This window comes from Lampetra fluviatilis, chromosome 36 (genome assembly GCF_964198595.1).
Source record: "Lampetra fluviatilis chromosome 36, kcLamFluv1.1, whole genome shotgun sequence".
In the NCBI taxonomy this organism is placed as follows: domain Eukaryota; kingdom Metazoa; phylum Chordata; class Hyperoartia; order Petromyzontiformes; family Petromyzontidae; genus Lampetra; species Lampetra fluviatilis.
This window is the reverse complement of record NC_136310.1, coordinates 5,817,061-5,830,427: the sequence shown is the minus strand read 5'-3', so window position 1 is coordinate 5,830,427 and position 13,367 is coordinate 5,817,061. Positions and strand designations below refer to the sequence as shown.

The window sequence follows — 13,367 nt, the reverse complement described above, 5'->3', positions numbered from 1 at the left end:
TGTAAGCACGTCGGCCAGTAAACCCATTACTTTGAGAAGCAATAAAAAGAGCAATAAAATAGAATGCACATTAAACATGTTCACCCCCATTCTACCGAGGTAAACAATAAGTACGTTTTATACCCTAATTTAAATATGTTATCCGTGCTTATGCTTTATCCGGGCCAGCCCTCCATCCTCCCTCCCGCACCCTCCCCCCCCCCAAAAAACCTACCATTATCCTGGATAATTGAGAGTTGACCGTGCTGTTACAATTAATTTACAAAATAAACAATGACATTGTAATACAGTAGATGCCAGGTCTGCCACCTCACACAGGTTTCACGGTATTAAGGCTTCAAAGAAAACTCTCTCCGGTGAACACAAACGCGTTTGCGAGACGAGGGTTTTCACGGTGGTGCTCTGCGTGGGGCTCCGGGTGTAATTTACGTTGACGGGGGGGAGAGCCGGGGGGGGGGTGGGGTGGGCCGGGGGGGGGGGTGCTCTTCCAGAGAGCGGGGGGGTCGTCTCGGCTCAACTCGGCCCTTCACTCACACCAGCCCCAGCTCCTCCAGCATGCTGCGAGGTTCCTCATTTTCCTATAGGCGCAATCACACGGTGGGGGGGGGGGGCAGGGGGTGGAGGGGGTAAGGGGGGTGGGTGGGGGGGGAACAATGAGCATTGCCATTGCCGGCCAACGCGGGTGCACAATTGCCATGTTTGTGACAAATTGTACGTACGTACGTTTGCATGTTGAACTTCTTTAGCGCCGTACGTAGCCAACCGTGTGCACGAGTCACAAATGATGACAAGTTATTTACCGCGTTTCGCATTCGCGTCTTTCCGGAAATAAGTACCGTTTCGCAGATTCAAGTTTATCGGAATATCGTGTGTGTGGTTTGTACTCGACCTCTTGTGTTTGTCTTTTGACGCGTGTGTGTGTGTGTGGGGAGGGTGTTGTTGTATTTAGCGCACCCTGTTACAAACCAGTGATCAGAGTTCGATTGCAACCCACCGCCAACATCAGTGATATAAAATTTAAAGTGTGGTAAAAATATCCATGATTAAAATGCGTGGGGTGACCTTAATCCAGCAGTGGTTTGACATGGGGCCGAAAGCTGCTGTAATGCCTAAACCGCTCCCAGGTCCTTCCCCCATGTCGACTCGGCCTCAAATGAGTACTTGTTGCGGTGTGTAAACATCAGCATCGGAAAGACAAAAGGTGGCTGGGTGTGGTGCTGGCTACCCACCCCCTTGGTGCGGGCGGGGGAATCTTTGTCTGTGTTTTAGTGCAGGGGTCCCCAACCCCCGAGCCACGGACCGGTACGGGTCCGTGGCCTGTCAGGAACCGGGCCGCACAGCAGCAGCGCGAGGTGAGAGCGGTGAGTCCGCGCGTGGAGCCCGCCCCCATTGTTTCATTATTCACCACTTCCGTCCGCGCCTCTTTCCCGCACCGCGCACTCGTCTCGGTCACAGTGTTGGTAAGCCCACAAGCTGCTAACCTCTAGCCAACATGAGTAAAAAAAAACAAACGTCGCTGGAGAGCTTCTTTGAAAAGGGGGAAAGACCCAATGATGACCCCCCCCCCCCCCTGGTCCGTGAAAAAATTGTCTTCCACGAAACCGGTCCCTGGTGCCAAAAAGGTTGGGGGCCGCTGTTTTAGTGTGTCCGCACCTCCTGCAGTAGGTCGGCCTCCTCGATGGCTTTCAACGCCCTCTTCTTGGAGGTCTCCTGCACCTCCCCGCCCAGCAGGAACTCGTCCAGGATGAAATAGGCTTTCTCGAAATTGAAGATGATGTCCAGCTCGCACACCTGGCTCACACGGTCACCAAGCACGTCAGAGGACAATCCCACATGTCGACGCATCGTCCCCGGAGGTGGTCCCATGCTTCAGTAACAACATGGTGCTAAGACTAAAACGAAACGATTTTCTTTATTTTAGCAGGTAAGGCCCACTGAGCTGTAAGTTCGTTTTGAGACGTGACCTGGCCACAAGTGATAACTCAACGAAGAGGCTTGTCATGTGGACATGTATAGAAGCATCCAAATACTCTAAACGCATGTTGATTCTAAATGTGGAGGGGAAAACCGGAAGACCCGGAGAAAAATCCACGCGACCACAGGGAGGAACATGCGATTAAACGTTGCATTGGATCCACCAGTAAAACACAATGTGTCCCTAAAGGCAACTTCCATTCTTTAAGAATTATTATTAGACAGCAGATTTGGCCAGCAGCAAGCAACTGTGACGTCACTACGGCAGGTGTGCCGGGCTAGGTGCACTTTGAGGGCAGATGATGTGTCGACGGCTTGCAGCTGGCAGGAGGTACCAGGAAAGACCCCATTTGTCACGGTTCCACCGACTGAGATAACTGGACAAATGCACCACCTGCGTTCTCCACCGTACAAATCTTTACTTACATTGGAGGAATCTTATGAGCTATGAAGCTACTTTTCACAGATGTCTGGTAAGGGTGAGTGAGCAAGTTAATAACATAAAACTACACACAAGTGCACACCCTTTATAGCAGCCTTCTTCATTGCCAAGGCCCGCAGGCCACTGGCAGTCCCTGGTGGCCTTTAGTGCGGCCCCCGACAATACACAACACGTGAACCCCCCCCCCCCATTGTGCTGTCAAACCCAATGGTTTAAAAATTAACCCGTAAAAACAAAGTTTTTCACTCTAAATCCTTTATATGCGTGGCGGCTAGAGTCCTCTCGTCCTCTGGCTTGAGATGGCTGCCACCTATGGGTCAGATGATAGTCTGCCAGCATTAAGCAATTGGTAATTAAATATTTTAAAAAAATTCCCTAAACAGTGTAAAATTTTTGAAAAATATGTTCACGAAAATTCATTTTCACCCACAACGAGTCTGTGTGGAAAATGTCAGCTCGATTAGATCACGGGAAGTGGGTTAAAAAACGACCGAAAGATTTGCACGGTCGTAAGCGCGCAAGCAAGCAAGCATGCAAGCACGCAAGCAAGCGAACTTAATATAAAGGATTAAAAAATGTGTGGCGGCCCTCACACACTGATGATGTCTTATCGGCGAAAGTGTACCCCCCCCCCCCCCTCTGCAAATCAGTGAAGAACACCGCTTTGTAGCATGCAGATGTTGCCGTATTCATCGCGTTTCAGAAAATCTATCCAGCAGTCGATGGCTCACGGCCGGGTGCAATGCCTCACGTTTCCGAAGTACTGGTCGAGCAGCTCCACGTAGCGGTGGATGAGCTCCAGCGACAGCAGTTCATTCTCGTGCGACTCGATCGCGCAGCAGAAATACAGACTCGCGTAGCTGTGCACACAGATACACGGACAAAGATCCCCCGTATAGCCTTTACCAGGCTGTTGGGGCAAGTGGGCTTCAGCGAGCACCAATTAAGGCCGGCACGGCGCACGAGGGGGTGGCGTGGCCGAAACCCCGCCCGGCCGCCTTTGTCTCCCTGGCGCTGAAGTTTATAAACCGCGAGCGAGGCAAATACGTAAAGCCAAGTTGACCTCGAGGAGGCCCAGGTCCCATGGTGATATCGCTCACCACTGATGTTATCCGTGCCAATGTTGATGCGCCGTGGGGACGGGGGGTGGGGTGGGGGGGCCGCCTCACCGTTTGTAAACGAGCTTGAGGTCACGCCAGTCGAGGAAGTTGGAGGAGCGGGGCTTGCGCGTGAGCACCCCCTGCACCACCTCGCGCACCACCTTGCGCCGCTCGCGCTCCGCCAGCGCCACGTACCACTTCTGCAGGCGCAACTTGCCCTGCCGGCTAAACAGCAGCATGAAGCGCAACTGCACACACACATGCACAAGACAAAGATCCCCCGTATAGCCTTGACAGACTGTTGGGGCAAGTGCTGTTAGCCAGTAGCACCTATGAAGGCCGGAACGGCACACGAGGGGGTACGTGGCGAACACCACGCCCGGCTGCCTTTGTCTCTCAAGTGGCGATGTTTACACACCGCACCAGGTACTCATTTGATGCCAAGTCGACATAGGGGAGGCCCAGGACCAGTCCAAAATATTTGCCTCTATTATTGGTCAGGAGTGAGAATCGAAATCAAGTCACCGGTTTCGTTGCGTAATGCGCTAACTATTGCGCCACTGCTCCCCACACAGATGTATAATAACAGAAAGTAATATAATTATTGATGGTAATACGAATCATAACACTTGCGTTTACGGAGAGCCCATAGCCTAACGAAAAATCTCAGAGCCCCTTGGTTTTAGCTTTGGGAGAGACGCCCCGAATGGCAGCTCGTCCCAAGGTAGCCACAAGGTGACCCGGCACCAGCCTGCCAGTGGGCATTCTATTCTTGCGTACACATAGCAGTACAGTACGTTCCAGAGCTAAGTGTCGGCCACGCCGAGAGGGCTTCAACGACAGTTTGTGGAGTGTTGCTGTTCCTCCTCCTCCGTCAATGGAGCGCAGGCTACAGCAGAGGTCGCAAACGGGTTTTGATTCCTTACCCGTACCCGTACCCGGCCGCACCAGGGTCGCAAATGGGTACCCGTACCCGGCCGGGTACGGATACCCGATCCCTACCCGTACCCGTACCCTACCAGAAATGAGTGACAAACGGTTACTCACCAGTGACTCACGGCCTACCCGTACCCGGCCGCATCAGGGTCGCAAACGGGTACCCGTACCTGGCCGGGTACGGGTAGCTGGGTATCGGGTAGGGTACGGGTATCGGGTACCCGGTTGCGACCTCTGGGCTTCAGTGGGTTTCCTGTGTGGTCCACAGTTTGAGTTGCATGGCCCCAATCGCACTACTGTCTCTCGCGTCTCGATTGTCCATTCGTGAAGGAGATGTGGCGCAGCATTGGCCTGCCGACGTGCTGATGCGGTTGATGGACACACCCCGGTGTCTGCGAGGAGGAGGATTGTCAACGCCTGGAGGTGTGATATTTTAGTCTCTAATGAGGTGTTAATTCTGGACGTCCAAGTTGTTCCACTCTGTTTTGTCAGTGTACTTCCGGGCACAAGCCGGCGTGAGTAGGTTAAACGTTGAGTTTTATAAGGGCACCACGGGGTGACCAGCCCCTCCCCACCCAGCCCCACCCCTCCCACCCCCCACCCAGCCCCACGCCACCCTGCCCACCCAGCCAGGACGAATGTCAACGCCAGGAGGTGTGATATTTTAGTCTCTAATGAGGTGTTAATTCTGGACGTCCAAGTTGTTTCAGTCTGTTTTGTCAGTGTACTTACGGATCTGGGTGAGATTCTATGATGGTGATGGCACGGTCACAAGTGGGGGATCAGGACTTGTGGGCCCTAGTTAGCCAGTAAGAGCCGATGATGAGAACTGCTTTGTGTAATCCCAATTTGAGAGATTTGCGGTGGAATTTTTCGAATTTGGCAAATTTGAACAAAAACCATGACCACCATCATCAGACTTTAGGTCTTACACTTGGTCTCTGACCTTAGGAGACCAAGTGGTCTCCAAGTCCTCGCCAGACCAGGCAAGATTAACGACCTCGCCTGGTATACAGGAGGTCGTGGGTTCTATCCCGACCCCGACGCCTGCTGTATATCTGGAGTTTGCGTGTCTCTCTCCCCGTGGTCGGGTAGATTTTTCTCCTGGTCATCCGGTTTTCCCTCCACATTTGGAAACATTCTATTAAAACAAAATTCACATAATACGCCACGTCATTGGGCTATCATTTGTATCGCTTCTGGAAAAAATCCAAATAGCTGTGGGCTTTTCCTGGTAAAATAAAAAAATATATTTTGGGTGCCACTCAGATGTCCGTCTGGGTAACTTGCCTTGCCCCACCCTGTGTATACGTGTCCCAACCACATCACAAACTCCTCTTCGATTGCTGGCCATGTTCCTTACGACCAACATCATCAGCGTCAGGCGATATGTAAAATGGGTCCTGGGCCACCCCCTTTCACCAACCTGCATTGACCCGTCTGGTGAAGTATGGTCAAACAACGTTCACGACGAACAGGCCATGGGGAAAACTGTATCCAGCAGTGGATTGATTAAGAACTTTACATTACCGTCAATGAATAATCATTGATATATTACGTGTGACGTTAACCCCATTAAACCAGTTCAGTCATTAAACATCGAACGAAATTCGTGTCATAAGCAAAAAGAGAATTGATAGCTTTCTCCTGCCAAACATGAAGACTGGATTGAATACGAGTGTGTTCGATTCAGAATATGCCACAAATGTTTCTCCGCTACTGAAATTGTTTCGAAAAAATGTGCCTTCCTTACCGTGTATTGCAGCGGAAAGTTTAATCATCTTTAATCTAGCAAAGGTCAAGGCGAAGCCCTGCAATTCCCTGCTCACGCCACTGTCGGCAGTACGGCCCAATTAGACGGAGCTCTGGAGAACCCCTCTCGAAAGGAATTTTGGCCCAGACTTCTTGAAAGAAGTGGGCAGTAGTACGTTTTAAATCAAGATTGCAAACTCATTTCTTTATAACAGATTTTTGTGTTTAGTGTGTCGTATTTCCCCAGCACCTCTTATTATCATGGTCGGTTACGTACGGTGCGAAAAAGTTCAACATATATAAAGAGGCGAGGGGATCTAACATTAAAACACATTCCTGCGGAGGGAGCTGGTAGGAACGTTGGGTTGCTCGGTCAATGTCCAGGGTCAACGGCGGCGTGGTGTATTCCGCCAATATGCCCGACTGTGAGGGCGGGCACAAGCCGGCGTGAGTAGGTTAAACGTTGAGTTTTATAAGGGCACCACGGGGTGACCAGCCCCTCCCCACCCAGCCCCACCCCTCCCACCCCCCACCCAGCCCCACCCTCCGCACCCAGCCCCTCCCCACCCACCCCACCCAGCCCCTCCCAGCCCCTCCCCACCCTCCCCTCTCCACCAGCCCCACCCCTCCCACGACGGACGGACACAATAATCCCCTGTGGGCTGGTGGAACCAGGAGGTTCCTACCAGTATAAAACCTGCCCCATTGTTTCAACTGCCGCAGCGGGACCTCTGGATTGTTTATCGAGAACAAAGGTTAATGTTTAATGCAGCTTGTTTACAACATTTTTTTATACATCTACAAACAATTTACAAAGTGTACACGAGTGCCGCTCACAGCATGCGATTCATGAGCATGCTTTTAATTAAATGTTCAGGTTTATAAATAATTAAACTTCTCACGTGATAAAAAAAAAGATTCAGGTGTCTCTGGAGGAATATCGCTCCGTATCGATCACCAGGCAGCCTCTTTGATCGCACGCGGCACACGCCGTATGGTTTGTGCAGTTTGCAGCAACATCATCATAACTCGAGACTCATTCACTGTGTCACAGCGCTGCGTTATAACGAGATTCATTCACTGTGTCACAGCGCTGTGTTATAACGACTCATTCACTGTCTTACAGCGCTGAGTTATAACGAGGCTCATTCACTGTGTCACAGCGCTGAGTTATAACGAGACTCATTCACTGTGTTACAGCGCTGAGTTATAACGAGACTCATTCACTGTGTCACAGGGCTGAGTTATAACGCGAGACCCATTCACTGTGTTACAGCGCTGCGTTATAACGCCGACACGTGCCGTGTTAAACACGTGCATCGTGCGTTATACCACTGGTACGCGTTACAAAAGTCGAAGATGATAATCATCAATCCACCGTTTGATGGTCTCCCCACGCGTACAGGTGTACAGCCCCTGTAAGTTATAACAACCGACAGCTCGTTCCACGTGTATCACGAACATCACCAGCAGCAGCAGCAGCCAGGATCGATCCACTGTTGGATGAAGGCCCTTTCTCACGTACGCACACGCGTTAGAGCGCGCTGGTGAGCCGAGTTCCAACGCGGAAGCGCGCCGCGTCAAGGCGGATTAGCGCGTGCCTCTTGGCCAGGTAAACGCAGGTGGAGTGGTAAGAACAACCTCGCTGGGGCTTCCACTCTCCCCCCTGCTTCTATCTCACTCTCACTCACTCACCATTGTCCCAGCTGCTCCTGCCTTTGATGCGGCTTGATGATGATGAGGCAGTAGCTGATGATGATGGTGGTAGTGATGATGTGGTTGCTGGTGGAGGGGGTGGGCTGGCCGTGCCCGGCTGCTGTCTGAGAGAGGTTTCCGGGGAGGGCTTTGACCTTTGCGGGGGGTGGCACCAGAGGTAGGGTCCGCCCAGCAGGGGCTCACCTTCACCTGGCAGCCACAAACCTCATCATCATCATCCTCCTCCTTCATCCATTCGCTCCCCTTCCTTATCCTTCTCCATCTCATCAAACCTCATTATGCTCATTAAAATCCTTATCACCATTCTCATCACCATCTACTTCAACAGATGTGTGTGTGGCTTCGTATGAATATCATGCCATAGATTTCCATCCAATCGCAATTATAATCGGTTAACGACTATACAGAAATTCAGGGTGTCAGTCTCAACATAAGAGGCTGGCAGTGGCCACCATGAATGAAAAACAGTTCCGTTTGGAACATGGAAAGTTACTCAACTCACTTAAATATGTATTCCATAAGCTGAGTTATTTTTCCTATTTAATGAAAACAAGGGTGTACATTGTTGCAGGCGCGTAACAATGCATCGATTCATGGATTACAACATATATCGTAACAATTGCATGTGTACGGGTCTCCGAAGTTCCTCCTCAATCAAATAAACAGCCCTGTCGTGTGATAGCTGTCAGGGGAATGCGCACCGGCTTGGTCTTTTTCTCGTAATTCAAGATCAACAACTTACACAATTTCACGTTCAGGTGGTCAAACCAGAAGACAAGCGCGTCAGCAGGAGCGGCGTGCACCGCTGTGCGAAATATCATGCCATAGAATACCCCAGCCGCTCGGTAGGGGTGGGGAACCTTTTTTCTTCTAGATTTGAAGCTTTCGTGACTGCAAGGATTTTTACGTAGGTAAACATATTATTTTATTATTTTTACCTGCATGACTTTACCTAAAAAACCTAAGAGTATGAACCTTTTTTCTGCCAAGGGCCATTTGGATATTTCTATAACATCATTCGTGGGCCATACAAAATGATCAACTTAAAAATTAGACTGTTGTTCAAACATTTAATTAACTCACCCCTAATGCGATGGGCTGGAACTGCTTCTATTTGGCGAGGCGTGTGATGTTAGCTGGTATTGATGATGTTGATTTAAAGCTTTCGTGACTGGAGGGATTCATATTCTTGGTTCTTTCGGTAAAGTCACGTAGAAGGGAAATAATAAAATAATAAAAATATAAAACAATAAAATTCTCACGACGCTTCGACTGCAACACCTGATGACGATTGCTTGTGTTGCAGTCGATACGTCGTGAGAATTTTATATTTTTCTTATTTTATTATTTCCCTTCTACGTGACTTTTCCGAAAGAACCAAGAATATAGTATTGATGATGTTGCTACTCGCAACTGTTTTTCCAGGTGTGCTCCTAGATTTATTGAATTTCGAGTCCCGCCTGCGGTTGCCTTGGCAGGGCTACACCAAATGATTTCGTGGGCCGGACGTTCCTCGCCCCTGGTACTTTATAGGATTCTAATGGAAAACGAAAAACGGCTGGAGACGCCTCACAGAGAAGGGAGATGATTGGTCAGGACAAGGGGAACCGAGTGAACATTCTAGAAGAAAGACGGAGGAATGGGATGTGAAGAGGACGAGAGACTGCCGTTTTTGATGTGAACTTCCCACGAGAGTGAGAAAATCGTTTAAATAAAACGTGCCCTTACCTGAATGTCACTTGTGTGGACTCCCTGTCATATTCCCATTCAATGTGTGGCTGCGTCCACTTTGCCGTGGTGTCGGTTACACAACACCCTCCCGTGTGTTCTGTATCGGTTTAATCCTCGATATATCAAACAACGCCCTCAGCTGCTTGTGGATATAATTACAAGTGATTTAATGAAATGTAATCGACATCCAACCTGCAAGTCATTGTTTTAACAAAATGTACCGGTCCCGTACTTCTAGATTTGAAGTTTTCGTGACTGCAAGGATTCATACTCTTTGTTTTTTTCGGTAAAGTCGTGGAGGTAAAAATTTTATATAAATAAAATCACGACGTTTCGGGCGCAACACAAGCGTCCTTCTTCAGGTGGGGATAACTTATGGTGTGGTTTCGCTAAGTTGTCCCCACCTGAAGAAGGACGCTTGTGTTGCGCCCGAAACGTCGTGAGGTCAGGTCCATCATCAGCCATGTTCCATCCACTGTTGCATGTAGGCTTCATAAAACCGCTGACATCGCTCACAGCCCTTACAAGACATCCGAAACGCGGCGAGTGTCTCTCAAACGATAAACTATTTTACAGGTGTTTTTGTTAGATCGCGTAAATATAAATGTGTCGTTAAACCCGCCACCACCCGACACCGCCAATTAGGTTTGTGACGTAAACAGAACGTGCCAATTCGTCACTAGTGCAGCACACCGGTGTGTTGGAGAGCAAAGCCACAACATTTACAATCTGAGTACGATGTCGTTGGAGAGAAAATCCACAACATTTACACAACACTAGTGGCGAATTGGCGCGTTCTGTTTACGGGACAACCCTTACTAATTGGCTGTCGGATGTTGGCGGATTTAACGACACATTTTAAATTTATGCCATCTAACCCAAAAAAAAAACTGTATTATGGATGATATTGGTTGCGAAAGCCTATTACGTGTTAAACTTCAAACTATATTATTTTTTATTTTAACAGGTAAGGCCCACTGAGTTATATAACTTTTTTAAAGAAGTGAGCTGGCCACAGACACCTATTCAGACTTGCCTTCCCATAAAATCGAATTTTTATATTTTTTTAAACTGTCTTCTTTACTTTTCACCTATTTTATGAATGTTTATTTACTACTTACATTTCTCGTGCTATTCGTTCAGTCGTTGTCAGCCGCTGAGGTCGTAACGGGTCTAAATTTTCATTCCTCTTGCTCTGTTGCTCCAACACCCCCCCAAGTCGCGTTCCCCTGTTCCGCTGTAATATACAGCGTGGTCCAAATGTCTTATGACCCCCCCCCCCCCCATTTAATTCTCTAAAACTTAATGTAAGTTTGTTTGAAGTGAGATTTATTTAAAACATAAATGGATATGCAAAGGTCACAAAATGTCAGGTGTCAATTAAGCTTGGGAATTGACGACGAAATTTGAATTTATATCTTGACTTAAAGCTTTCGTGACTGCAGGAATACATATTCTATGAGAAGACGATTGCTTGTGTTGCGATCGAAACGTCGTGATATTATTTTTTTTTATCTACGTGGCTTTAGCGAAAGACCCATAGAATATATTTGAACTTACCGTATATGTTTTGTTTATCTTCCTAGACTGGTATGCAGGCGGTCGGGGGTTCGATCCCGACCCTGACGCCTGCTGTATATTTGGAGTTTGCGTCTCTTTCTCCCGTGGTCGCGTGGATTTTTTGTCCAATTTATACCCTCCACATTTAGAAACATGCATTGCGATTATTTCGATTATTTTGCTGCTATAAATGTCCAAATGATACGGCTACTTTGTTGAGCTATCATTTGTGGCCAGGTTGTTTCTGAAAAATATTCAAATCTCAGTGGGCTTAGCCTGGTAGGATGGGGATGGTTTAGTTTTATTTGTATGTGTTTGGGTGATTTGTTTACCTTTCTCGTACTTTGCACTGCTATCTTGTTTATTACAGTTTGTTGTTGTAACGTTCTTAACCACCCCCGACTGGACACCTGTAAAAAAATAGCTTTATAGTTCATCGGATTCCTCCAGTATAAATGCATATTCTGATTCTGATAAATTGGGGGGTCACACGACATCTAGACAACCACGTACACTGATGCCTACTTTATTGAGGCCGGTATTGGCACTCAAAATAACGATTCAGTGATTGGAGCCTCACTGCACACGAAGCTGAATTCGCTACCCAGACGTCTTCCGTCCTTTGGCTGCCACTCCGTGCTGAGTCTCGACCATCGCCTGTTGTCGCTTCTGGCCATGACGTGCCCTGCCCAAGCACCCCCCTCTGCTTTTCCTCAACACTCAATAACACATTCCTCCTGCGGAGGGAGCTGGTAGGAACGTTGGGTTGCTCGGTCAATGGCCAGGGTCAACGGCGGCGTGGTGTATTCCGCAAATATGCCCGACTGTGAGGGCGGGCACAAGCCGGCGTGAGTAGGTTAAACGTTGAGTTTTATAAGGGCACCACGGGGTGACCAGCCCCTCCCCACCTAGCCCCTCCCCACCCTCCCCTCCCCACCCAGCCCCTCCCCACCAGGCCCCTCCCCACCCTCCCCTCCCCTCCCCACCCAGCCCCACCCCTCCCACCCTCCACCCAGCCCCACCCTCCCCACCCAGCCCCTTCCCACCCTCCCCTCCCCACCCAGCCCCTCCCCACCAGGCCCCTCCCCACCCTCCCCTCCCCACCCTGCCCCAACCCCCCCCCACCCAGCCCCTCCCTCCCTACCCAGTCCCTCCCCACCGTCCCATCCCCACCAGTTCTTCCCTCCCTACCCAGCCCCCCCCTACACGACGGACACAATAATCCCCTGTGGGCTGGTGTAGCCAGGAGGTCCCTACCAGTGTTTGCCTCTCTCCCTTATGTATATTCGCTGATCCACGTGTTCCTCCTATCATAGTTTCACATGTATTATACGTGTCATATTATATTGTTAGAATTGTACTCATGTTATGGCATGTTTTTTTTTTTAATCTGGTATTTATTAAATCGGAGCGGTGGCGCGGTGATCAGTCTACTGCACTTTAAGATAATCGATTCTGGGCCACGACTAACATCAGTGGCGTGCATCATCGGGCAATTCGCTGGATGCAATTACCAGCGAAACGTCGTACAACTCAAAAATTGTAAATGTTGTGGTTTCACGCTTCAACACACCGGTGAGCTAAAGCAGTGAACTATTTTGTCTTTTGTCAACGTGACACTTTTTTGCTGATTGGCCGTGTCGGGTGGTGGAGGGTTACGACACATTTATAAATAACGCGATTCAACCCAAAAACGTTGATTATGAATTTAAATCAGTGTTAAGAGATATGCATACCTTATTACAGACCAATTCAGACCTTATTGGTCACCCCGTGACCTTTATACATCTCAACGTTAATTCTACAAATTCCCATCACTAGGGAGAAACACAGACACAAAATTATTTATAGATTTGAAGCTTTCGTGACTGCAAGGATTCATACTCTTAGGTTTTTTCGGTAAAGTCACGTAGGTAAAATAATAATAATAATAAAATAAAAATAAATGAATATAACTAAATTAAATTAAATGTAGTTATTTTCATTTATTATTATTAACTAAATTAAATTAAGTTATTTTTCATTTATTATTATTAACTACATTAAATTAAGTTATTTTTCATTTATTATTAACTACATTAAATTAAATTTAGTTATTTTCATTTATTATCATTAACTAAATTAAATTTAGTGATTTTCATTTATTTTATTATTAT

General features: G+C 48.3%; 1 protein-coding gene across 1 annotated transcript; it reads right to left on the bottom strand.

Annotated features, from left to right (window-relative positions):
• Positions 1-232: 232 nt before the first annotated feature.
• LOC144945162 (AP-1 complex subunit sigma-1A-like) lies at positions 233-8,012 on the bottom strand. The gene is made up of 5 exons (XM_078873448.1): positions 7,900-8,012; positions 3,586-3,764; positions 3,168-3,276; positions 1,654-1,791; positions 233-578 (listed from the first exon to the last, which is right to left on the bottom strand). The coding sequence occupies exons 1-5, from the start codon at positions 7,900-7,902 to the stop codon at positions 531-533; spliced, it is 477 nt and encodes a 158-aa protein (XP_078729574.1). The 5' UTR covers positions 7,903-8,012; the 3' UTR covers positions 233-530.
• Between the last annotated feature and the right edge of the window lie 5,355 nt (positions 8,013-13,367).

Excerpts from the sequence above, each read along its gene's own strand:
- LOC144945162 (XM_078873448.1), bottom strand. Across the intron at positions 1,792-3,167 it reads TCGACCAGTACTTCGGAAAC|GTGTGCGAGCTGGACATCAT; the intron begins GTGAGGCATTGC and ends CGTGTGAGCCAG. Across the intron at positions 579-1,653 it reads AGGCCGACCTACTGCAGGAG|GAAAATGAGGAACCTCGCAG; the intron begins GTGCGGACACAC and ends TTGCGCCTATAG.